A 25,504-nucleotide genomic window follows, 5' to 3' on the forward strand; every position below is an offset into this window, starting at 1 on the left:
ACAGTTAAAACAGTCTGGCCACCTGTCAGGGACTCCAAACTTCTTCAGTGAAGTACATAAATCAAGCAAGTTGCTAATAGGCTAATAAAATCAAATAGGCCAGTTTTCTAATAACTCAGATACGAACATTAGTATTCAACAGTAGTAAGTCATTAAATAGACAGTAATACAGAGATGTCTCAGGATGTCCCTTATTACTTCCACTCAAGTTAAATATATGCCTTAAAGAGAAAGCACAGGGTCACGGGGGTCCTCACTTCCTTTTAGAATAGTGGCAGAAATCAACCAGAGAAGGCCAGTGAGATGCTCAACCAAGTCTGATAACCTGAGTTTTATAACTCCAGACTCACGTGATAGAAGGAAGTTTTCTTCTGACTTACACACACACACACACACACACACACACACACACAAACACTGTTAAAAATTTATCATCAAGCTGGGGTAAGTAGATTGCTGTGCTTGTAATGGCCACAGAGCTGGTTCATTCCAGTTACCTGTGTGAACTAGGCAGAAATATTAGTAATCAATTGTGAGAATTATCTTCTTGGGTATATGCTTCCGGAGCATAAGCATTGCTTTCTTCCTGTAGCCACTGTACATTGTTTTTTCAGTCACATCTCTGGAGCACTTACTGAGGCTACAAAGTGAAGGAAGCAAAGGTTTTCTGACCTTTGCAACTGCTGACCTTTTCTACTATTTCTAAGTATAATTCAAAGGCAGGCTCACGAAAGTATCTCTTCATGATTAAACTGTTGTGTTAACAGGGGACAAAGGAGTGTGGTACTTTTTATATTTTCTAGATTTTGCCCTGTGTCTGCTTTTTATGTTAATCTTAAATTTTGTGTTGTTTTGCCTGTGGCAATGTAAGATGAGGTTGATCTGGAGTAGTAGCTGCAGCAGTAAAGGTAGTTTTATTGAACACTGAGTCACCCTTACCCATTTTGCTATTACTAACAGAACATTAATGTTCTCACTAAATCAAAAAACACCAACCGGAAACTGATGCAGAAAGTGCTTATAGATATTCAGCAATTAGCTGAGGCTAATAATTCCTATTTATGGAATAACAAATAAAACTTAAGTGATTCTTTGAGAACAAGTCATTTCAACCAAAATAGGTGGTAACATGAGTTTTCACTAAGAGAGAAAAAGAAATTGCTTTAGGAATTAAGTACATGATATAACTTTTTACTTATTTTTCCCAACTCTGATATAACCTTTGAAAATGATGCACCATTTCCCCTATGCTTTGTACAAAAAACCATAGCTCTGTAAAAGAAATTAATAAAAAATTAAAAGTGTTGCATTGAGACTTAATGTTATATTACATAATTAGATTTAGTTTTAAAATGTGTCTTATTTTTAGTTTATGTGTATGGGTGTTTTTCCTGCATGTATATAAGTGTGCTAGATGCATGCAATGCCCTCAGAGGCCAGAAGAGGGTATTGGAACTCCTAGAACTGGAGTTATGGGTGGTTGTTAGCTGCCATGTGGGCTCTGGTAGTCAAAACCAGGTCCTATGCAAGAGCAGCCATTGCTTTTTTTTCTTTTCTTAAATAAATAATTTGTTGATAATTTCATACATGTGTATAAGGTGTTTTGATCAACTCCATGCCCACTGCCTCCTGTCTAATTCCTCCCATATCTCTCCATCACTTTTTTTCTGATAACTTCTTCTACTCCTTCTTCTTCTTTGATTTGTTTATTTTTATGGGGCTTGTGGCTACTCTAACATTCCACCCTCTGAAGAGGTAACTCTAAAATCTTTTAAGGATTAGATACAAGCTCCCAAATACTTTCAACATTTTTGGCCTTTGGAAAAGAGTATGTTGCGAAGAGGCCCAAGGACATTGTGGCTTTTAGCCAAGAAACTGGCTACTTTTCTTTGGGGTCTTTTTACCCTAACTGCCTAGCCAGTTCCTACCTCCTATTCTTATCACACCATCCTCTGAAGAGGTTACCCAAATTATTGATAGGAAATTGGGAAACAAACTGCTTTGGCTCTTCCTTGCCGAATAGGGACACAGGGTGAAGCAATTGGAGTACCTCTTCAGTGGGTCTATCCAAAAGACTTCCAAATTTCATAACTCTTATCTGTAGGGAGAAAAGAAGGTCCTTGACTGGTGAATAGGGGATGTGAAGGAGAAGTAAAGGCAAGAGTAGTTAGCACTACAAGTTCTAGACAGAGAACTAAAAAAAAGAACAGGGTAATTTTCAATTATTCATATGAGTCCATTGGAATTTCTTGACAAGGGCTTCCAAAAGCATCCCTTTATTGGGTTCCTCCTCATTTTTATTTTGTCTTCCAAGGCTGGACTCTAGAGTGATGGATTCAGGATTTGCTTTCAGGTATTTTGAAAGCTGTTGGAGTGGTTAGAATCAGTGTCAGTTCCCTCTCAAAGGCTTCTAGATAGGGGGAAAAAACAAATTTACCCATCATTTTAGAACAAGAGCTGGCTGTCTCCCCTAGCTACAGGTAGGCACTACAGTATTGGAGACTAAGATTTGAAGTCTGACATCTGAGCAGCACTTTCTGGTTAGGAACAAAATCATCAATGAGAAATAATTGTCTAAATAACTTTTTATATGGACTTAAACCTAATATCTGGGAAGTGTAATCCCTTGAACTCTTAAATATATTGATGACTTTACTCTTTGGTTATACTTTCTTTTGAGGTGTTTAAGACCATACAGTTGGCCAGAATAAATCAATTTGTTTTTATACTTCAGGTCATTTGAGGATCTGTTCCTCAGGGGTCACATGGGCTTCGGAGGAGTTCCTGGTTCCTTCCTTTTACCAGTCCTATCTATGTGAAGATGAGTCAAAAGTCCTGCTTGACCATGTCTGGCTTCACTTGGAAGCATGAATGAGATGTTTCCTCTGAGTTGACCCTCCTCTTTGTAGACTGGACACTGGTTCAGGTCCATCTTGTGGGGTCTCCATGGCCTCCCTGAACAAGAGGACAGGTGACTCACAACAATTACAGGACATTTTGAGAGATATTCCATAGTCCCCTGGAACTTAGTCGACCTTGGAGAGCAAGGGGCAAAAACTGTCCTTTAAGTCCCTCTGACCACATTTAGTATAGGCCTCAAACTATGGCTGTTAAACATCCAGTAAGTTTAGTTCCACTAGTCAGGTACGTTTTATCATGTGCAGCCAGTGCTCTTAATTGCTGAGCCATCTCTCCAGTCCCACAGGTTTCATATTTTTGTAACAGCATTGTAACTATGAGAATAATTTTAAAGAGATAAATTTATTCTTTTTGAAAATATTTTATATTTTAATTTTGTGAATTTCATGCAATCTATTGTGATATTTACTCCCAACCCCTACCTAACTCCTCTTGGATCTACCCTATCTCCTAACCTCCAACATCATGTATTTTTCTTATTACTATTTAATAATAAAATAGTAATAAAAAAGGGATAGTTTCCCAGTAAAAAAGGGAAACTATCTATTTCAAAGAAATGCTTGGAAGTATTGGAATGACTTAAATTTGTACTATTCTTTTCAATTTTAATTTTTGTGAATCTTATACAATATATTTTGATCATATTTGGATCCCCTCCCATATCTGACCCCCACTTCCAACCATCTACCCACCCCCACATCAAGGCCTACAGAGTCAGGTTTGTGTTTCCAACTGCCCTTTGGTATGTGTACACCCACTGAAGCCTGGTCAACCTACTAAAAGTCTCACTCTTAAATGAGATGGAATCTCCTTTTCCCAGAAGTCATTGGTAATGGAAGCATAATTACATTTACTTTTAGCCATGAGATGAGATACAGATTAGTTTGAATTCTAGGTAAGGCTATAAGAGGGGTTTTTATTTTTTATTTTTGGTAGTATACAGAAAGGACACACAGTTAATAGTCAAGCAGGATAATCCCTCAATTTGATATTCTTAACCCCACACTCTTTTAAAAAGTTACTTATTCATTTTATTTTATTTTATATGTGTATTTTGCCTGCATGTATATAAGTGGACCTCTGCATAGAATGCCTGTGGAGGCCAGAAGAGTATGTCAGACCCCCTAGAACTGGAGTAATTGATAGTTGTTAACCACCATGTGGTTAAGGACCCAAGTCCTCCGCAACAGCAGCCAGTGCGCTTAACCACTGAAGCATCTCTCCAGCCCCCTTAACCCCACACTCTTATCCATGTATCTATCCAAGAATGTATCCACCAGTATTAATGGATAATCAACAATAGATGAACATTCAAGCTAACATTACAGCTCGGTTAACTTTTAATTTCATGGTAAAGAACAGCAGGAAGGGGAATGTTTATATGTAATTTTCATGTTTCAATTTTAGGAAAAATTAGAAAAGTTCCATTATAATAGATATATGTAAACTATGTGATAGAAAAAATTTAAGACCTAGATAAGAAACTTAAGAATATACACGATAATATAAAATTATGACATCATTGAACTTTAAAATTGATCTAGGTTTTTGCAAGAAGCCTATTTGACTTGTAATAAATCATTTACCTTAAAGGTAATAGAGTATACCATCACTTTAATGTGATTCATGAAGTGACCCTGGACTCCAGCATTAACTGATAATATTACAGTCAGTCTTTCATATTATACTTACTCTGTCTCATCTTTATGGTAGAAATATTGAAAAACTTAATGCAGTGCATGTCTGGGAACTGTTGCTCAATCTTAACCTTAAGCATTTACTAGAAACCTGATGTGATATAGTCATTTATAGAAATGTTTTAGGCTTCAAAGAATGCTCATTTGGGACTTATCACAATCTTCAAACTCCTTTGTTAGAGTCATCTGTTCATAAATTGAATTCATTAATATTCAAGAGTTATTTACTAAAACTCAGATTTCCAGGGTAAGGAAAATTATTTTGTGAAGATGATGATATAATGTATTATCCACACTAAGAAATACTTCCAGAATAATAAGAACTCAGGATAGCAAGTATAAGTCAGGATTATCTCAGTTCAGGGTGCATACTCCCACACTGCACTCTAAAAAGGAATGAGAAACAGGCATTGCTCACAGGGCACTTATCTGCATCATTACATGCCTGAAACATGGGTCTTCCAGATATACTTGGCAAAAGCAAACAGACTTGCTCTCTGAAGGAAGACTACAGCCCAGTCCCACAATAGCTTTGCAACTTCGCAAATAGAATATCCAGTATCCAGTTAAAAAGATAAAACAAAACAGACAAACAAGACAAGCAGCCTGAACAAAACAGCAAAAATGACCCCCAATGATGGACCATGAAGCCCCAAACCTGCTGCTCTAAGGGAACTCAGAATTACAGAGGAGAGTGTGAGTTCTAAGCCACCTAAAGACACAGTAGGCCAGTGACAAGCACAGAAGGCAGAAGAGGCAAGAAAAAGAAAGGGACCGAAGAAAAGAGAATCTAGAACATCTGAGTAAGCGAAAGTTCTCAGGAGATTATAGATTTCATCTAGATCAATCAGTGAAACCCAATGCAAATAGGCCACAAGGCCCAATTAAAAGACAAGAGTGTGGGGACCTTGCATAGGTCCCAAAGGAAGTGACTGGGAGCACGGCCTGGCTTGCTTTGAAAGTCTGAAGAATACTGCACTGCTGAGGAGTGTATGATCAGCGTGTGACCATTCTTAAGATACACCCTGGGGGGGGGGGGCCGTTCCGGGGGCCTTTATAACCCTTGGAACACCTGTAATAAATGAGTCCCTGCTTGACTAGGCTCCCCCTTGCGCCTGAGTGTTCCTGGTATTGGGGGCGGAAGTGAACGGCGTGCTTACTCATCCCCACTCATCATTGTGTGTGGGTCACTAGCTCAAACCCCCCGTACAAGAGTGTCACCTAGACCTAAAGATAGAAACAGACGTGTGTGCTGCTTAACAGAGACTTGTCTACACTGTAAGAATAAGGAAAACGACAGCGAAAAAAAATCCCAGAGAAAGCACACATGCCAATAAGATCTTAAATGAAAACCATGCAGTGGTATCAATACTAAAAAGAATGGGAAGCAAATTATTTTACTAAATAGGGACATTTCCCAAAGTAAAAAAAGGGTTAAATTCTTCAGGAATTATCCATATGATAAATGCCTTTTTACTTATATCAGTGTTTCAATATTACCTCCATTTCACCAGAAGTGATAAAATTCTTTAAAATCGTCCTTATATACTGAACAGGTCAAATACTTCTTTCTTTTGTTCTAAATTGGTTTTCTATACCATAGAAATGTCTCTGTGCAGCTGGATTCAAATATGGATTTGCATGATTCAAATCGTGCATGTGGAATTGTTTTCTACCAGTTACCCAAAGATATTTACCAAAATGTCTCCTTGTTGCCCCCCCTCACATACGGACTTATGAACGCATGCGCATGCACTCACATTTGCATCGCTCACCTCCAAAGCTCTTCCTGAGGTGTGGAAAGCCATCCATAGCTGACGACTTTCAGGTTTGTACAAAGAAGACCTTGCTGTCTCTTGAGCCCACTGTAATTCTCTCTAATTTCGGCTTCCAAGAACAAGGCAAAATTTTGACCCCAAGAAGGCAAGGAACCTACTTTTGAGTATCAGTGTCCATCAGTAAATAACACAGGAGTGGGATGACATTTGTTGGATTATCAACGAACTACACAAACAAATAAACAACCCTGTGACCTCATCTCCTTCTAGTCTTTGCTGGTTCTGTGGCTGATACACTGTTCTCCTGACTTCTCATCTCAGACCCTTTGCACATGCTGGTTCTTCTGCGTGAAGTGCTCTTCTCCTGGCTGTCAGCTTGATGGCCTCTCATTTCTGTAGGCTTTTTCTGGAATTTCACTTTCTATGCCAGCTAACACACCACGTTCCTGTCTCAAACAACCTTCCCTTTCTTTTTATTTCTCTCTCAGCATGGCCTGAAATAGCTATACTTTTTTTTTTTTTAACCTTTTACATGTGCTGTTTGTCCACTTCTCTAGGGATTCAATCCCCCAGGCACAGTGATTTGTCTTAATTTTTCACACCGAGAACAGTGACTGCAGCTTACCGTGTATTCCATCAATATCACCCAATGAATGAATGAATGAACCAGAAGCACAAGTCCTATTTCACGGAGTTTGAATTTTAAAATAAGTATCCCAGATGATCACTTACTCCTTTTAGGCATCTACAGGAAGTGCAACTTAATTTATCTGAGCTGCAATTCCCATCACTGTAAACTGGAGGTTCTGGAAGTTAGTACCACAGATTAGTAGTAGAAGGATCAGGAAATAACTAGTAGAGACTGCTCAGAATGGTTCTGAGACTTCTACAAGGTCCATGCTAACTACTGGTGCCAGATACTCTTCTGGTTTCCCTCAGGAACAGAATGTTAAGCTAATGTAGACCAGAAAACAGGCAGGATGTTAGAAAATACAAATCAAGTTATTTTTGCCTTTTAAAACATATCTTGATGAAAAGTTGTTTATTTTATATTATATTATTTATTTATTTAATTGTTTGTGTTTATAAGAACAATACTATTGGAATGTAAAGGGGATGAGTCAGTCATTAACTATGTGTTGACTATGTTGCACTGCAGGATACTTGATGCTAGTTCAGTTGTACCACAGTACGAAGTCAAGTGAGCATGTAATTCCTAGGTGTTGGGTAATTGTCACAAAATCTTTCATGAGAAAAATTTACTGAGAGTGTTAAGCAGCAGTATGGAAATCACTCAAGAGAGAAATGCATTTTTAAAAGTTGGATAATTCATCACTGAAATATTAACTGTAATGAATATGCCACTATCAAACTTGATGTATTATCCATTTGGACATTTTCCACACCCCAAGCGGCTAGTCTAATACCATTTAAAGCATCACACATTGCTATTATCTTCTTACGTTATTATTTTCAAGAATTAATTTTGTCTTAAAAATCAAATCTTTTCCAAATGAGAATAAATTTCAATATCTGAGGGATATGTGTGAAGTTGAATGTCAGGACCCATAGATATCTGTAATTTCAAATTAAAAATATATAGAACCATGGGAATAATCTTAGGAAAATTAAAAGTGGAGGAACTGACCCCTGGGGTCACCTAATCATTCCCTTGCTGTTCATGGAGGATCAAAATAGCAGTTCTGTTTCCTTCCTCTGAAGTTGCTCATCACTTTTCTTCTTATGTATATATATATATCTATATATCTATATCTATGTCTCTATATATATCTATATCTATATATATCTATTCATCAGTTTGTTCATTATCTATCCATTCATGCATATATCTAACCATCCATATTTTCAATCTTTCATCTAGTAAATAGGCATCATTTATGTCCTTGGAATGTTGCTGAGTCATGAAGAAAAAGTATGTTAATTTTCTAGTTTTACATTAGCTCATAGAGTTTTGAAAGAAGGAATGAGATTGATAATCACAATATAATGAAATACACCTTAAAATGGGAGTGTGGATGAAGTTCTGAACAATGAGTTGTAATCTATAACATATCTTCTGAGCTTTAAAAGATGTGCAGAAGCTAAATGTGCAAAGCTAAGGAGACATGAGTAGAAGCATTAACTCAGAAAAGTATTAGTTAAGGAGGCGCAGCTGTGCCTCCGGGCATCTGTGTGTTTGTGGAGACTTTGGGAAGAAGGGCAGATGAAACTGGGTGGGCTTGGTCTAATAATGAAGCATTTTACACAATGTAAGAACTTAGATTTCTTTCTGTAATAAGACACTTCTATAGATTTGTCTTTGTAAGTAATGATAGCAATGAGGAAGGGCGCTATAAGGGACAAGACAAAGCAGGAAGTATTGCAGTTACACAAATCTGATGGAATACCGCCCTTGTTTAAGACCGTGACAGCAGGACAGTGAGTAGTGAGGATATTAGAAGGATAAGTAGAGGCCTGGAGAGATGGCTCAATGGTTAAGAGCACTGACTGCTCTTGTAGAGGACCCGGGTTCGAGTCTCAACACCTACATGGCGGCTACGAACTGTTCTTAACTCCAGTTCCAGGGGAGTCCGAAGCCCTCTTCTGACCCCTGAGGCATTGCACTACACGGGTGCACTCACATACATGCAGGCCAATACACTCATACACATAAAATAAAAATAATAATAAAAATAAAATATTTTAAAAAAGGATAAGCATAAACTTAAGGGGTAAAAATATATGAGAAAAAGCTATGTTCTTAATCGGGATTTATGGAATCAAAGAATATTTCCTAAAAGATGCCATGTACAACGTAAAGGAAATGGAACATTGGGAGTTCAAGAGTGGTGTGTTTCTCCTGCTGCTGGATCTTGCTGAAGGACATGACATGCTCCTACATTTCCTTTGTCTTCAGACACTGGTGTCCATTGCAGGTCATGGTACTGATCCACACCATGACAGCTTTGCCTCTGATATGTCTGGAAGAAGTCAACTAGACTTGATGGGTACAAAGAATACACAAGTTCCATTCCACCTTAGACCATCACGTTAATCTTACATTCCTTGGTATGGTAAGAGAGGACAAGGTTAGCAGTAATGGGAAAGAAGTCTATTTTTCTTGCTCAAATGTTAAAAATCCTTTCAAAATTATAAACTATCTTTAATTTCAATTAGAGTAGGATTATTCTTTTCTCTTCAATCAATTTTAACCATTCTGACCTCTCAAATTCATGAAGGCAATGTTTTACTTTGATTCATTTTATCAAACTCCTCTGTTTTCTGATCCTAATTACTAGCTTTTCCTCTATATAATTTATTACTGTGTATTATTGCTAATCATATTTTTTCTCAGTTTAATTTTTAATATTTGAAATTCAGGCATGATACATCTGTAGTCCTCTGGGAAAGAATATATAAAGAAAAATTTTGAAAGTCTACATCAATAAAATGTCATAAATTACATCTGAAAATGCTATGGCTATTAGAGTGCTAATGGGGATCGCAGAATTAATAATGAGTCTGGAATGGTGAGGCTGGCTTGAAAAGCTAGTGCCCACGGGTGTAAGATTTAAACTTTGGTTAAGTGGCTTGATCTCTTTTACCTGCCCTAAAGTGTACATGACTCAAGTACATGCATCAGCAAGTTATAAATTACTGAAGGCATGGATGTTCAGACAAATCCATGAAGGGTTAAGACTAGAAATATTAAATTTGTAGGTTCAACTAAATATTATCACATAATATTTCAGTGATTCTTTGATGCTTTAAAGTTAAAATTCCTATCTGTTGAGTTTTATGTTATTTCTTGCTTGAATGTAATGAAAATATTTTCTTTGGTTCAGGCAGGATGTCTCTCAAAATACTTGTGAAGAAAACTTGCTATCCTTGTTTCAGCTATTCATAAAAGCTATTTAAGTTAGGGCCCACTTATGGGTATGCATTCCTTTAAAATTAAAAAAAAAACAAACAAAGCATTTGTAATCCCCTAAGGGCATCAGAGGACCATTCCCACCATGAGTTTTGTTGGAAGCAAAAGACTTACTATCTTGCTGTCCCTCTATGGCTGTTGAAATGGAAATGTACCATTTCTCCCATTTGAATCCTGTGATAATCTGTTGACCAGTGGAGTACCTGACATATGTTTGTTCCTTAGGCAAACGTGTAAAACTCTTCAAGTTCAAATGGAGAAGTAGAAAGAGAAGGTTTCTGCTGTGCCTGATGACAATTTGATTTTCCACTTTCAAAATATTCTGGCTCCATGTTGGGGCAGTAGTTGTGAATCCTAGTGTTGGTCGGATTCTAAGGAAGGGGCAGAAGTTTCCTTGAGAAGTAAAGATTCAAAACAACTCCAGAAATGAGCTCCTGTCTTGATTTATTATCTCACAGAGCAGCAGGTGTGTACACCATGTTAACAGGATTAACTGTGACCTACTCTTTCTTGTGGTTACTGTTGATAAGTAAAGTAGGCGATGGATGAATTCAGTTGATCGGGAGAAAGCACCAGGACACAGATAAAACTCCAGCAGAATAGAGTTTATTAGCAAAGGAACACATGGGACAGATTCCCTTCTAGGCAGGGAAAATGTCTGCTCTGGACTTGAGCTGGGGTCTTTTACAGAGGGAGGTTTCTGGGGGTGCAGAAGGAGGGAAGATTTTTTTTAAAGGTTGGTGGGGGGGAGTGGGAGAGTGGGTCTGGTAAAACCTGCCCTCTTTAGAGATCAAAGGGGAAGCCTGCTGTGTTGGCCAACCAGTGGAGAAAAGTCTGCTTCTCTTGACTTCAAAGACCAGGGTGCTTATTAACTTGGTGTCCTTTTCTCAGGGGCTTGCGAGGTCTGGTGAGGCCCTGTGGGTGATGGGGCGGAGCTTTTTGAACCTTAACAACTGTCAGCATTCCAAGTGCTTGATTTCAAGGGGAGACAATGAACTTGATACAGTTTTAGTGACCAGCGGGCAAAGAACCAATCTGAGGGCAAAGAACCTCTTCTGTGGTCAGTAAGAAAACAATGAATTGTCTTTTATTTAAAAAAAAAAAAAACTGTGAAGAAGCATCATTCTTTGAACTGACTCATGAGGTCCATATATATTGTACTGTGTGTGTATCCACATGATCCAATATGGTATGTTTGGTGAACCTCAGACTGTCACAACAGTGACTCTGTGGTGCTGCTTTCCCAGTAATTGGAAATAAAGACCACAGAACCCTGATATATTCCTGGACATCAGTTAGTGTTCATCCTGCCTCCTATTTATAAATTAACATGAAGAGTATTGTGTAAACAAGCTTTCACTTAATCTCCATAAGCCAAATCCAGATTGAGTTCTTACCTAACCCACTCTTTAGATATTGAAATTGCCCCATATTGAAAGCTATATTACACCTGAACTTAAGCAACTACAAATAACTAGGTGTAAAGAATTATATTTTGACCAACTTTAGAAATTTGAAACTAATGAATTAATATATTACTAAAAATGTTCAGGGAGTGCTGTAACTGGGAAGTGGTGGGAGGCATAATCAAAGCATCCTACTTGCCAAATATGATTGTCCATGATGCTCTACCCTTGGGAGAATGGGATTTTAGGTTTACGATGTACAGAAATGGATGTTTAAAAATAAATTCTTATCACAAAGGGAATGATCATCATTGAACTTAATTGTATAGAAGAAGATGGGAAAGGGGAGAGTCTGTCCTCCTGGAATTTTCCCAAAACATGCCGGCACTGACTTCATCCTTCCACAAGTTAACTAAGTCCTTTTCAAAATGACATTACCATATTATTCATTCAGACAGGTACCTCCAGGAACTTCACTAAGAACCATTTGCATCTGTAACTGAAACCAACCAGGAAGTTAAGATAAACATGTAGTTATCCTAAATGAAATAATTTCTTCAAGAATTCCTCCTTCCCAGATTCCATTCATCTTAAACTCATTTTGAAACATAACTTTTATAGTTTACTTGTGCTACACTGTAGTGAAGTAAAAAGTCTTGAGGTGTTCTTGACTACACTTAAATTTTAAACTAAAATTTGCTGCACAAAGTGAATAAAAACTATCCATTCAAATTATTCTTTAAAATGAGAGGTGAGTCCTAAAAATAAATTTAATATCAAATTTAGCAGGTAAAGTACATTCCACTTGAGTTAAAAAAATCTCAAGGTCTCTAAAATTTTGAATGCTGGTATGTATAATTCATATCTTAAAAATTGACTTGGATTTCCTTCAGGCATTATTTCCTGTCTTTAAGAAGTTTTTGTAATGTTTCCAAGAGATTTCTCCTTATCCTGATTGCCTTTCACTCTTATCTTGTGACTATTATTTTCATCTGTGTGTGTGTTCAACCTGCAACAAACTGAAAGCGTACATGTTTGGGACCAGGAGAAAAAGGAAATCTGTTTTTCTTCTAAAAGGTTCTACGTATTATTACTGAGCCAATTAATTCAGTATGCAGAGCAGATAAAAAGCAAATCAGATTCCTAATTTAAATATGATCATATCTCCACGTTAAAAGCTTTCAGTTCCATCTAGTAGGACCAATGGATGATTGTGATTCGGCTTAAACAGTCAGTCTAAACAGTCAGTTATGCCATGTTGTGTGAATCCTCACAGGCCCAGTTTGGTTTTCCTCCAGTGTCTTCTCTTGGAGTTGTACATAATTTTGTTACCAATTTTCATCTGAATCCATTGGGGGAATGGGATGATTTTGTTTTTGTTTCTTGACCAGAAATCACTTGATTCTCAGAATCTTGTGAGAATTCTTGTCAAGAAATCAAGATGGGTGTACTGAGCACGACAGAAGACAAAAGGAGAAGAGAAAGAAAGGAATTTTGTCAAAACAGATTCTGAAACAGCCCTACAGGCAGTTACTAACTACCCAAACACAAAGCAGAGTAATGCATTTTGTTAATAGACAATCTCAGAGAATCAGTTGCCTGCTCCTGAATAGATAAATAGGTGTGCAAAAACAGTAGCATCAGGAGTAACTTGCTTCCATGAGCCATGCAGGATAGTACAAAATCCAAGAAGGAGCACGAGTCCATCTGCCTAGAAGAGCCAGTTCCAGTGGCGATCTTCATTTGCACAGCACTGGAAACTCAGTGCCATGGACAAACATTTTGTTTGTGGAAGAGCTCACTAGTCCTGCACTCTACTGAAATGATTGCATTGTTAGAAAAAAGAAGTGTAGAGAGTGGCTATTTCACTGCAGAATTTAGGATGATGAAGACCATTAGTCCATTTGAAAATAATGCTTAAGCAGAATCTTACTAGCTGGGAGGTGAGAAGGAGCTCAGACCAAGTGACAAGGTTGTCAGGTAAGACTCCGGCAATTCAGAGATTTTTCAAGTGACAACCAAAGTTCTAAAACTAGCAGGTAGAAATACTGGTGTAAAACTGTGGTCTCCAGACAGCAGAAGAAGGCTGCTAACATCAGTTGCATCTAGTGCTGTGATTCTCTCCTTTAAGTGCAGAAGACTGTGTTCTAAGTCCAGAGACTCTTTACACCAGCCCTTTCCACATCACAGATAACAGTAATTACACCTGAACATGATTGGTTAGCTACAGAAATGCTCTGGGTCATTTGGAATGACTCCCTTTCCAATTACCCAAAGCTGTTAAAGTTTTCAAGAATTTAGTAAAAAGATTAAAAATATTTCAAGATCGTTTAGTAGTTGTGCTAGATAGCTTTAATATCACCTTGACACACCTGTTGAGGGACCCTCAATTGGGGAATTTCCTCCATAGGACTGGCCTGTGGCCATGTCTGTGGGGCATCTTCTTGATTGTTGAGTGATATGGGAGGGTCTAGTCCACTGTGGGTGGTGTCACCCCTGGGCACGTGGGCCTGTGTTGCATAAGAAAGCAGGCTGAGCAGGGGCCAGGAGAGAAAGCCAGTAAGTTCCATGGCTTGTGCTCCAGGTCCTGCCTCCAGGTTCCTGCCCTGAGTTTCTACCTTGGGTTCCCTGATGAACCGTGACCCGGGAGATGTAAGCTAAATAAATCTTTTCCTCCCCAAGTTGGTATTGGTCAGAGTGTTTTGTCACAGCAATGGAGAAACAAATTGGAACAGCAGTCATGCTGACTCTTGCTGAAATATTGAACAGACAGTCTTTAATATCCCAAATGTTAAAACAAATATCAAGGCTAGTTTGGCATGGGAGTTCTTTGGAAGAAAAATTAAACTATGGCATAAAATTGTAATAGTTATCAACTCTATTACTATGAAAGTAAAATATGGACTTGATTTTATGCCAATGAGTATATTTATGAAGATGATTCATATGACATTGTCTTATACTGCCTAGTCTACACCTGAAAGCTCTCTGGTCAGCTTGCTTGTATGTGGACATCCTAGACAGATAGGTGTCTTTCGTTTTGTGATACCTCATTGCCTAAGGTGCTTTGAGATAGGATGCGTATGTTCATGTACAGTTATGACCAACTTAATGACAGCTTTTCTTTAGCTTAAATGAAGAAGTTCGTTACTATGGAGCAAAGATGTTTTAATTGTACTTTTAGTACACATAGAGTGAAGCGAGAGCTAAATTCATGTTCTTGAAAGAGCTATAGTAAAAAAATCCGTTTGCGCTGAGCAGCACTTATATATTCCAAGAAAGGAAAAGTTCATTCAAACCAGCACTTAAGATTATGAAGGTATTCTCTTCTTCTCTCTACCATTATGGAACAAGCTCCATTTGGTGGAATGTTAATTTGAAATTGTGTCTGCTCGTGACGTTATTAAAGTTATAAAGATTGGGTATGATTTGCATTGAAACCTGCTGCCTTTTCTCATAAATACTGCTGTATTTCCTTACCCTCTAGTAGTTTAAAGAATGTTCATTAGTCCAAAAAATGTGTTACTAATAACATGGGTATTTTAGTGAAAACATAAGTCTTTTAAAATGAAATTAACTTCAGTGTTCATCATACACTGTCTCCTCTATTAGTGTGAATCATCTTAACGAAAAGGATATAACTGTGTTTTAGTAGTTCCCTGTAAGAAGATTTAATGACCAAATTAGAGAAAAGACTATGTCATTTTGTAAATCAATCTAACAGAAGATTTACATCCACGCTGTAGAAATTTGAAAGCAATTTCACAAATACGTTTAGTGAAAATTGAAAAACTTAAGATTCCAAAAAAGTGAGTGGTATGGTAAAGTCCAGTTAAAGGAAGTATCAGAGGGGACACCAATACAGAGAGACGTTTTCACATCTGCTTTTGGTTTTTACCTAAGTATGCCACAGTTTTAAAATTTAAATACTTGTTTTGAATTTTGGGAATTTCATGCAAAGCATTTTGATTGTGTTTACATGCCCTCCCCTATCCACAGCTGCTTGCTATTCCCCATCTGATTTCATGCTATTATTTTTTTTCTATTTTTTACTGAATTTTTGCGCATTTCATACAATGCATCTTAAGAGAGCCCTCCCCCTTGCCTCTCTGAAACCCCCTTAGCCCAACCACCAGATTTCGTGCATTCTGTCATATATGTTAAGGCCTATTGCATCAAGTTTGTGTCCCCTGATGTCCATCGATGTGAGTTCCTCCACTGAGGCCTGGTCAACCTATCGAGTCTCACTCTCTTAAAGACCAACTCTCCCTCACCCAGCAGTGATCAGTTGCCAGTAGTCCCTCAGCTAAGCGTGGGGCTTCTTACCCATTGCCTCACTTCCATCCTGGGTTTGTGTCTGGTTTAAGTTTGCGTGGATTCATGTCATAATTTTTATGCCTGGGAGAAAAGTGCAGCACTGATTTCATAAATGTATGTCTTGTATGCCAAACCTCATGGCAGCTGACCCATAAAAAATGCAAATAAAGAGTTCCAGAAGACGGAAGCCATGAATCTGAGAAGACATGTGATATCTGCTCAGAAATAGGGACAAAACAGATAATTCAGTATGTGCATGAAGATGTCTTAAATTTTTTGCTTTATAATCCACCCAGTCCATTTAGTGTACATGGATGTATGGCTGCCCACTGGACTATGGGTAACTTTAAACTGTGTGTGTGTGTGTGTGTGTGTGTGTGTGTGTGCGTGTGTGTCTGAATAACAGTTACCAAGTTAAGTACTATCAAGTGCTGGTCACTGTCCTTAGCACTGGTCTATATGTTTAAGTTTATGGCTCTCTGATACACATGCCAGAGGTCCCCACTATACTTTGAGCACACATTCAGTCATCAGCAGAACTGATCTTTGATCCCTGGCAGCCTGATGCTATGAGCAATCTTTTGAGCATCACATTGTATCAAATTATCTGAAAAGACATTATTGTACCTAAAGCTAGCAAAAGCAGTGTGACATTCTTGATATATGATTTGTATTACTAATAATATTGTAAAAAGAATCACAAGATGAGTTACTATAAAAGCTGAAAATTAATTTAGTCAATATTTGTAGGTAAACAACAAGTAATAACGTTGCCTGTTAGATCTTCTATGTGTGACTTTTTGCGTCTTGTTTGGGAATTATCACTATTATCAACTGCTAATTTTTAATTTACTGGCATGGCCCTTTGCAATGGATGGCTCTATGATTTGATTCAATCATAATAACAAATGTGTGGGGCAAAGTAATATTATCTTCATAGTCTCATAGTGTTAGAAAGGCAGAGGGCATATATGTGAACCCAGGGAGTCAGCCCGTGGAGCTCATGATCCTTCCCAGTGTGCCTCTCACCATAGTATGTCATCTCCCACTTGTTACCTAGTGTGCGGAACTTGGGGAGGAAGAGCTCTAGACTTTGTATGAATATAATCATTTTAAGATATTTTTCAAAATTGCCTTTATACTTGGGGAAAGAATAGATTCTTGAATTTCCTTCCAATATTCTAGATTATTTTTAGTCTGAAGATAATTGAAGGACATTTCATATGGCTCAAAATATAAAATGCAGATGGAATAAAAGAATTAACTTCACTTATTTCAAATTTAACTAGTATCTTCTCTGTTGTTTACTTGGTTTTATTTTCTTGGTTTAAATTGGTGAATAGATTTGACATGAATATCTGAGAAATTGAAGCAATGATCTGGACTAGATTTGTGGACAGGCCTAAGTGGATGTTTCAGTTTTAAGGAATTAACGCTTCTGTTAATGTTAGCACATTAGCTTCTTCATCCCAGCCAGGCATTCGGAGCCTAGCTTTGTGTTTGGAGCTGGAGATGTTATTATTTTTATCATTACTATTTCTGCATTTCACAAGGTTTCAGCAGTCCAACAGTTGCATGTAACAAACTGGCTGGTATATAACAGATACAATTTACATAAGGAAGAATTCCTGCACAAAACAGGACGCTTGCAAAGGCAAATTCGCTGAGCTGGTCGGTGAGCATAGCATGTGAAGTTCAAGGTACAGCTATAGCAACAGTGGGACAATTTCTCTCCCTCATAATGGATATGTGTGTTTATGGGGGCAACTGCTATTGCTGATTTTATTGCAACCTCCTGGTTTAGTTACTGAAAACTTGCTGAAGAACATCCTAAGAAAGCAGAGCTTTTACTTTTTGGCATTTTCTAACTGTATAACTTGAATGCAGAGTGGTATTTAATGTCTTAAAAATATGACATTATCTGGTATTAATGTAACATTTATGTCTTAAAAAGGATGGATTGTATAAATATTATAAATATTACTTAAGCAATTCTTATATACTAGGACACTGCAATTTATAGTCTACCACAGGTGAGACTGTATCTATTTCCCCCCACTATTATGCCAAAATTTATGGCTTTTCATTTGGACCTCTTTAGTGAGCATAGGAGTTATTAAGGGTTGGATATTTTGTTTAATTTTAATTACTAATTTCATTTCAAGTACAATTTGAATCTTGTTTATAAGGTGATTTAAATTGGAGATGGTATGTCTGTATTCAGAATCCTGTCCTATACTTAAAATAATAAAATATTGAAATATATTTTAACATACTAGAAAAATATTTCACATGTCTTGGAAGATTTGACATTACATTTGGAAGAAAGCTCGAGGTTTTCAGAGAGCATGCTGGTACATGCTCAGCGTGTGCACAATTTTATTCTGTGTAGAAAAGGGGCATATCATTAGTTAGTTTTTGTGGTCTTGGAAATTTATTGAATTTCCATCAGTGTGCTTCTTCCATTCTGCTTTTAATGGCTTCTTTTCAGATTTATGCATTAGAAGAAACTTCATATCCCAAACTGTTATTTCATAGTCTTGTTTGTTGACAAAACTAGATATTTTTGTGAACATTAGATGTAGTCCTCACAGCAGAAGTTAACACGATCATCTGCATTTTATATGTGAAAAAATTGAGGGGACAGAGTCTGCATGTAACATGCAGTGTGGGGCCACACTGGCTCAAATCTAGAGCTTTGCATATTGAAAGAGTGTGTCCTTTGGTCAAAATAAAATGATTAGAAGCATCAGGTTTAAAACAGACTGCTTGCTTTTATCTAATATTGTGAATGACTTTTTAATCTATCTCATGAAAAGATTAAGATAGGAATATTATATCAAACTTGAGTGTGAGAAAAAGTTGCTTTAATTACATTTCAGTCCATGCTGATTAGATCCATCTTTTCTCATTTACACAACTATTTCTTATGGCCATGGCTCTTTGTTTCTTATTTTTTTTTATTATTATTATCATTATTATTATCGGATTTTTTTGGAGACAAGATCTTTCTGTAGCTCCAAGTGACGCGGAGCTGACTCTGTAGACTAGGCCTGTGAGATTAAGGCCTGCCTTTTCCTCCCAAATTCTGGGTTTAAAGACCTGCACTACCTACTCTAGATATTGCCATGTTTAAATTTTGTTTTTCTAGGATTATTTTATCCAAGAGAAACACAGAATTATAAAAATGTACAGTTATGATATCCTCGTCTCAGTGTGTATGTGTTCATTTTCTCTGTGTGGATGTGCATATGTGTTGGTGTGTACGATATACATATGCACACGCTTCAGAAATGGAGAAAAAAATGGCTAAGTTAGCTGAAGTTAATGAGGTCTTTGATATTGTTCTTAAAATTTGCCTGCTTTCAAAATTACATGAAAACAAAGTTTTAATTAATGTATAAATGGTTGACAGAATCTTGCCTCAGCATTATGTAAACCAACGGGATCAAATGCTTACTTTGGAATGAAGATATAGAGATACATTCATCATAATCACCAATGGAGACTCAAGCTGGGGCTTTACGGGGCTGAGGCCTCACACTGTCCAGCAGGGCTATTTTGCTGCTTCACTGAATCCCTTCTGTGACTAAACCATTCACTCTCTCTCAATCTCTCCCAACCTACCTCTGCTTTTCCCATTATATCAGCACTAGTTTTACAAATATGGTCCCTATGTTACAATTCATCAATTTTTCTGCTGAGAAGAAAATATTCAGAAAATGCAAGTGAACCTTCTCAGCCTTATGGTCACCAAAGATTGTATTAAGTAGAGTTTCTGAATAAATTTTATTATAAAATCCTTTTTTCTGTATTTCCTATAATGATCAACTGTTTCCATCAGTAATTATGACACAGTGCCAGTAGAAACAGTGTTTGTTTTCCTCTTCTTTCTACATTGACATTTTTCGAGGCCTTCACAGAATCTGCATTCAGTGACCACTGAATGGCAGACAAATTGATGATGAGACTGCTATCCTTACAGCCTTCAAAAATATTTTACCTAAGGCTAAGTGGCTGTGTTACTTAATGAAATAAAATCAAGTGTTCACATTAATTTTTATTCATGTTTTATTATGACCATTTCTAGAGAACATTTGTAGGTTATTATTTCAAAATACCATACTTGATATAAGCATAAAGTTAGAAATACATCAACACAGCAGAAATTTTGTCTTTTTCTATACCTATTTATGTAAATGTGGATACTGTATTTACCAGGCATTCTATTTTTTCCTGTCTTTTGTTGTTCTTTTTTTCAATGCCTAAGTGTTCTTTGGGCTTTAATAAGTATGGAAATTTACTGTGAATCTTCCTAATACTTCAAATAGCATTAATGATATTGGTTCAATTTTACTAGGATTTCTGGACACCATGAAATTTGATGAATCACTGTATAGCTCTTTATTCTTTGTTTTCTCAAATACTTTTTGTCCACATAAAGATATGATTTTAATGAGCATATAATTGATTTTTATGGCCCTCAATTTTTATGCTATATCAAGAATTGAATTTTGTAGAACCAGAATCTAAAATATGGATTATATGGAGAGTATTTTCTGATTATATGCCAGTGAGCCAGGGTGTTTCTTCACAGAGGCCTGGCATGAGAAGTTTATGATCTATGTTCTGATCTTGGTTGTATCTACCAAGTCTTCACAGATGAGTGGGACCCCAGAAGCAAAATGGCTGAGGGAACTATTAGCAGTGGTGTTCCTCTTGGTGATAGAGTCATTTGAAATAATGGTAAAAGTGCAACTAAAATATTGTGAAATGAGAAGAAGGAAAAAAAATTCACGTATTTTTATAAGGGGGGGGCGGTGAACACAATAGTCCTGTAGAACTCAGCAAAGTATTTGCATGAGGTATATCAGAAGTGCCTATCAGGTATTTGCTGTTTGTTAGTTCTAAGACTATAGCTCTATTATGAGGTATTGATTGTATTTTCTCTTTCCATTCCAGGTAACTCATTAACCAAGTATAAATTAAGTGATCCTCAAGGCTGGGTACATTGAACACATATATAGAAACTTGACTTCTGAGGTGATCTTGAAGATTTTTATACCTCTCAGAAAAGACGCTACAGAGTATGTTTCCAAGGAATTCCATGGCTCATCATCAGCTTCTTGTTGAAACCAAGACTTTTGAAAAGTCTGATGTGAACTTCCATGTCCTAAAGACTTCACAAGATGTGAACTGTCCTTGGCTTGTGACATTTCTGGGGGAAGCTGATGTTGCTCTCCATAGAGATGGTGCAGAATTGATGTTCCCAGGGTGACACCAGAGACTGTCACCTGTGGAGCTCCTGGCTGCAGCTGTGACTGCTTTTCTTGTTTCCGAAGCTGTTTCCCAAGTGCACTGTCCTGTCACGGATGTGTTCCTGGGTCCTTTGTTCATTGTCTAGTAAGACGGTGCACAGCTTTGATGACATTTCCTTTGCAGACTCCTCTGGCATGGCGTAGACCGAGACAATTGTATTGGCATCCTAATCTTGAAACTCCGAAAGCCTACATGTTTTAACATCTTACAGTTGCTTTTGTGAAAGGAATGGAAGTATATATCCATTGATAAGGATTATCATTGGCAAGTAATAGTAACCTGAATACATCAATCATATAAGAATGTATAGACAAGCTGACATGTTTCCCCAAGGCTAACATACAACTCCAGCTCTGTGTCAGTTTAACAGGCCGCAGCTAGAACTCAATTACCATTTTCATTATATAGTACTTTGTACCTCTAGCATACCTTCCCTTTCAGTTTTTTAAATGGATTTTCTTTTTTCTGTTTCTCTTTTGTTTCCTTCACAGAAATCAGCAATGTGCAGTCAAATTAGTAGGTAGCCTTCAACTTAAAAAAAAAATTACCAGGGATGCATGTGAGTTTCTGATTTCTTATCTTGAACATTGTTCACTTAGATTACTTCTAGTATTTTTTTAAAATTATCCTTTCTGTCTCATTTTAAGATTGTCTCTTGCTTGATCCTGATGACTGTTTGAATGCTTATATATTTGTTTGTTCAGTCTGTTGATAGAAAAAAACTGTTCATTTTTCCTTGACCTCAAAGGTATAAATATTTGCCTACAACTGTTCCACTCAAATAATTTTTTAGGCCAGTATTTTGTCCACATTTTTATAGTTATTTTAACATTTATGATTTTTTTCAGTTCTATGGGAACATCTTATAAATATTTAAAGGCCTTAAACATTTATTTACTTTTTCTAAGTTATTACAGAATTATAATTTTATACTACATTAATTTTGTTTCACTTGTGATATGGAGGGAGGAAAGAATGGGCACTGAGTTGACACTCCATAATGATGCTGTGCAACCCTGTAGTCTGAAGAAATCGAAAGGCAGGATTTCTGGGTCTTACTTATTTCAGACTAACCAGAAGATGCTGCAGAAGTAGATTTACTAAAGGTTCCATCATGTTGGTAAAAACTTGCTGACATTGCTAAGTAGCCAATCATTGGTTTCCAGGATGGAGACTCACATGCCCTAAAGAATTTTCATCTGTTAATCTGTAATGATGATCGAAGACTTATACATTAACCAGACTCTTTACCAGGAAGAGATAAAAGTATAAAAATCTATTAAAAATAAAATTTGAAATTATACTTCTAATACTGAGCTAAAATCAATATTTCATGAACAGATGCAAAGGCGTGACATCCTGCCTCCATTTTAATTGTGCGTAAAACCAATTGAGTTATTCTGAGTGGGTTTTGTGATAGCTCAAGACTACACAAGTCAGAAAGAAAGGAAGAGCAGTTATACTAGACTTTCTGCATCAATTAAAATAATGTTTTCTTCAGCACAAAGTGGAAAACTATTATTTTGAAAATTATGAATTTATTCTAATTTGTTTGATGTTTATCATTTTTAAAACTATGTCACTTAAAGCAACATTGAAAATTCTGTATTATATAAAAGTGTAATACATGCATATCAATAGAAAAATTAATGGAATTTCAAATATATGAACTAGATTATTCCCAGTAGATTAATGTTGTGGCTATTCAGAAAAAGTGAATAAAATTTGGATATAAAATGGACTTTCTTGCACAAGCACAGTTTGGAGAATCTGTTTGTTTGCATTTTATTTTAAAAGCACTTCAGTTAATAACCAGTAAAATCCTGAATTCAAAAGAAAACTGAAAAATTCTTCAATCCTGTTTTAGTAAAGATCTATGGTAAATATTGCCATTTATAGAAGGTTCCAGTATTTGATTTGCTTCTTTGCTAGGAAGCAATGTGATAGGTACATTGACACTTGCCCACATACCAGCTGTGAGCACAAACACAGATTTCACCTCTTTATGAATACTCTTGGTAAGCAGAATTTAGCTTTGGAAGCATATTTGAGTGGAAATCTGCATCCATATCATGTCTTAAAATTTTCAAAAATCCTTTTATATTGAAATAGTTTAAATGTCACAAGAAGCTACAGAATATGGCTCTGAGGATTTGTATTCTCCCTCTTCTAGACTTCCCAGTGACAGCACCTTTCAAAACCTGAATATGTTGTCAAACAAGATAACTGACCTTGGTGCAGTACAACAGCCTCAAAGCAGAACTCACTCCGAGTTTTATAAGTTTTCACATGGACCGGGTGCATGTGCTGTTAGTCTCTTTAATGGAATTAGTACCCTACCATGGTTAGCTATTGGGAAATAGATTAGATGAGAGTATGAGTGTTTAGGCCAACAAGTGGCTGATTTGTGATCATTCTTTTGAGGTTCCCTAGTTTTAAAATAATATCCTATAGTTTTATTTTACTTTATTTTTATGAATTTTTGTTGCCTTGACAGAAGGAAAAATTTAACTTTAACATTAGAGAGTACCACACTCAATTTCAAATTTGGTATTGATTTTTTTTAAAATTATTTATTTATTTTTACTTTATGTAGAAGGAGTGTTTCACCTGCATTTATGTTAGTGCACCTGTGCCATGCAATGCTCACATAGATCAGCAGACGGTGTTGGGTCCCTCAAATCTGGAGTTACAGATGAGTTTTGATACCATGTGGATACTGGGAAGCAAACCTGGGTCCTCTTCAGGAGCAGCCAGTGCTTTTAACAACTGAACCACGTCTCTAGCCCCTTGGTATTTTAATGGGTAGGAAGAGATTTAAGAACCTGTACTTATGACTGAAATGAAAAAGGAGTTTGATCCTGATGTTTAGTTCCCTCAGTAAATCCTATGTTATTGTACAATGAAATTCAATTAATTAATTAATATCTTTATGTAACCCAGTTTCCATGCACAATGAATATACACTGATAAAACTTTTATACATATACTTAAATATATATGATGCAAAAAAGAAACGTGCAAAGAAATCAGGTAGTATTTTTTCATCCTTCAGCCTTTCTCATTTGATTAATTTACTTAAGTAGAAGAATTAAAATGCACTGCACATTCTGATTAGAGAGCTGAGAAGTCAGGGGAGGCACATACTGGATATCTATGTTCCCCTTACCTGTCTAGAGAACCCACCCCAGAACATTACTCTTCCTTCTATCTGCTCTCCCTCTGTCCTTCCCTACTTTCATTCCTCCTTTCTTGCTTTATTCTTTTGTTTTGCAGTAGAGTGTTTTAAGGGAACAATACAGATATATTCGTAGATTTCTTGTAGGGATTTTTTTCATTATTGTCTTGACTTATACTCTGTGGGAATCTGAAACCCAGTGTGGAAATTACAGTTGTCTGGGATTTAACTGACAGTTATTGAATTCCTACTAAGCATAAGCATATTTGACTAGACTAAATTTTGGGATTAGTGGAAATTTATTCTTAAAAGGGTCTTTCAAATCAGTTTAACACATATTTTCTGCATGCTGTCCATGTACATGCCACTATGATAACCAGTAGGGAAAGTGGGAAAACAGATTTATTAGTGTTTACTGTTTATTATTATTATTATTGTACATGAGGATATTGAAATTTATGAAATGGATGTGCTATGCATCTCACATTTTCCCAGAAGGTAGTGTTTCATATACAGAGCATTCAAATTTAATTCAGGAATGTGTGAACAGGACAGTGCATGTCTAAAGCTGTGATTTACAGGTTTTTGCTAAAATACAATTTTTAAAGAATTGAGAGGGACTGGAGAGATAGCTCAGTTGTTAAGAGCACTGGCTGCTCTCTCAGAGAACCTGGGTTCCATTACCAGCACCCACATGATGGCTAGCAACTGTTTATAACTCCAGTTCTAGGGGATCTGACACACTCTTCTGACCTCGGCAAGCATTGCACGACATGGGTGCACTTACATACACGCAGGCAAAATACTCATGCACATCAAATAAAATAAAAATAATAAATAAATAAAACATTTTTTAATTTAAGGAGAGATTATAAGTGTAAAGAGAAATTAAAGAGGGTTAAAGTCACCCAGGGGAGAGCTATGAAGGTCTGGACTTGGATGATAATCCTGACGAGGAT

At 36.7% G+C, this 25,504-nt stretch overlaps 1 protein-coding gene across 9 annotated transcripts in view; it reads left to right on the plus strand.

The window, feature by feature from the left end:
* The window catches only part of Tafa2 (TAFA chemokine like family member 2), a 532,750-nt gene extending 509,538 nt beyond the window's left edge, over window positions 1-23,212 (plus strand). For 5 of the 9 annotated variants that reach the window (XM_029569882.1, XM_029569881.1, XM_029569884.1 and 2 more), the window contains one exon: window positions 6,200-6,436. In XM_029569882.1, the coding sequence (XP_029425742.1) occupies window positions 6,200-6,409 (210 nt within the window). In that variant the 3' untranslated portion in view covers window positions 6,410-6,436. Of the gene's footprint in view, window positions 1-6,199; window positions 6,437-10,550; window positions 10,792-21,010 lie in introns of those variants that run through there. The other 4 variants (XM_029569887.1, XM_008846150.3, XR_003851590.1 and 1 more) reach the window with 3 other exon arrangements.
* Window positions 23,213-25,504: the final 2,292 nt, after the last annotated feature.

This window comes from Nannospalax galili, unplaced genomic scaffold (genome assembly GCF_000622305.1).
Source record: "Nannospalax galili isolate Female #2095 unplaced genomic scaffold, S.galili_v1.0 scaffold202, whole genome shotgun sequence".
Classification (NCBI taxonomy): domain Eukaryota; kingdom Metazoa; phylum Chordata; class Mammalia; order Rodentia; family Spalacidae; genus Nannospalax; species Nannospalax galili.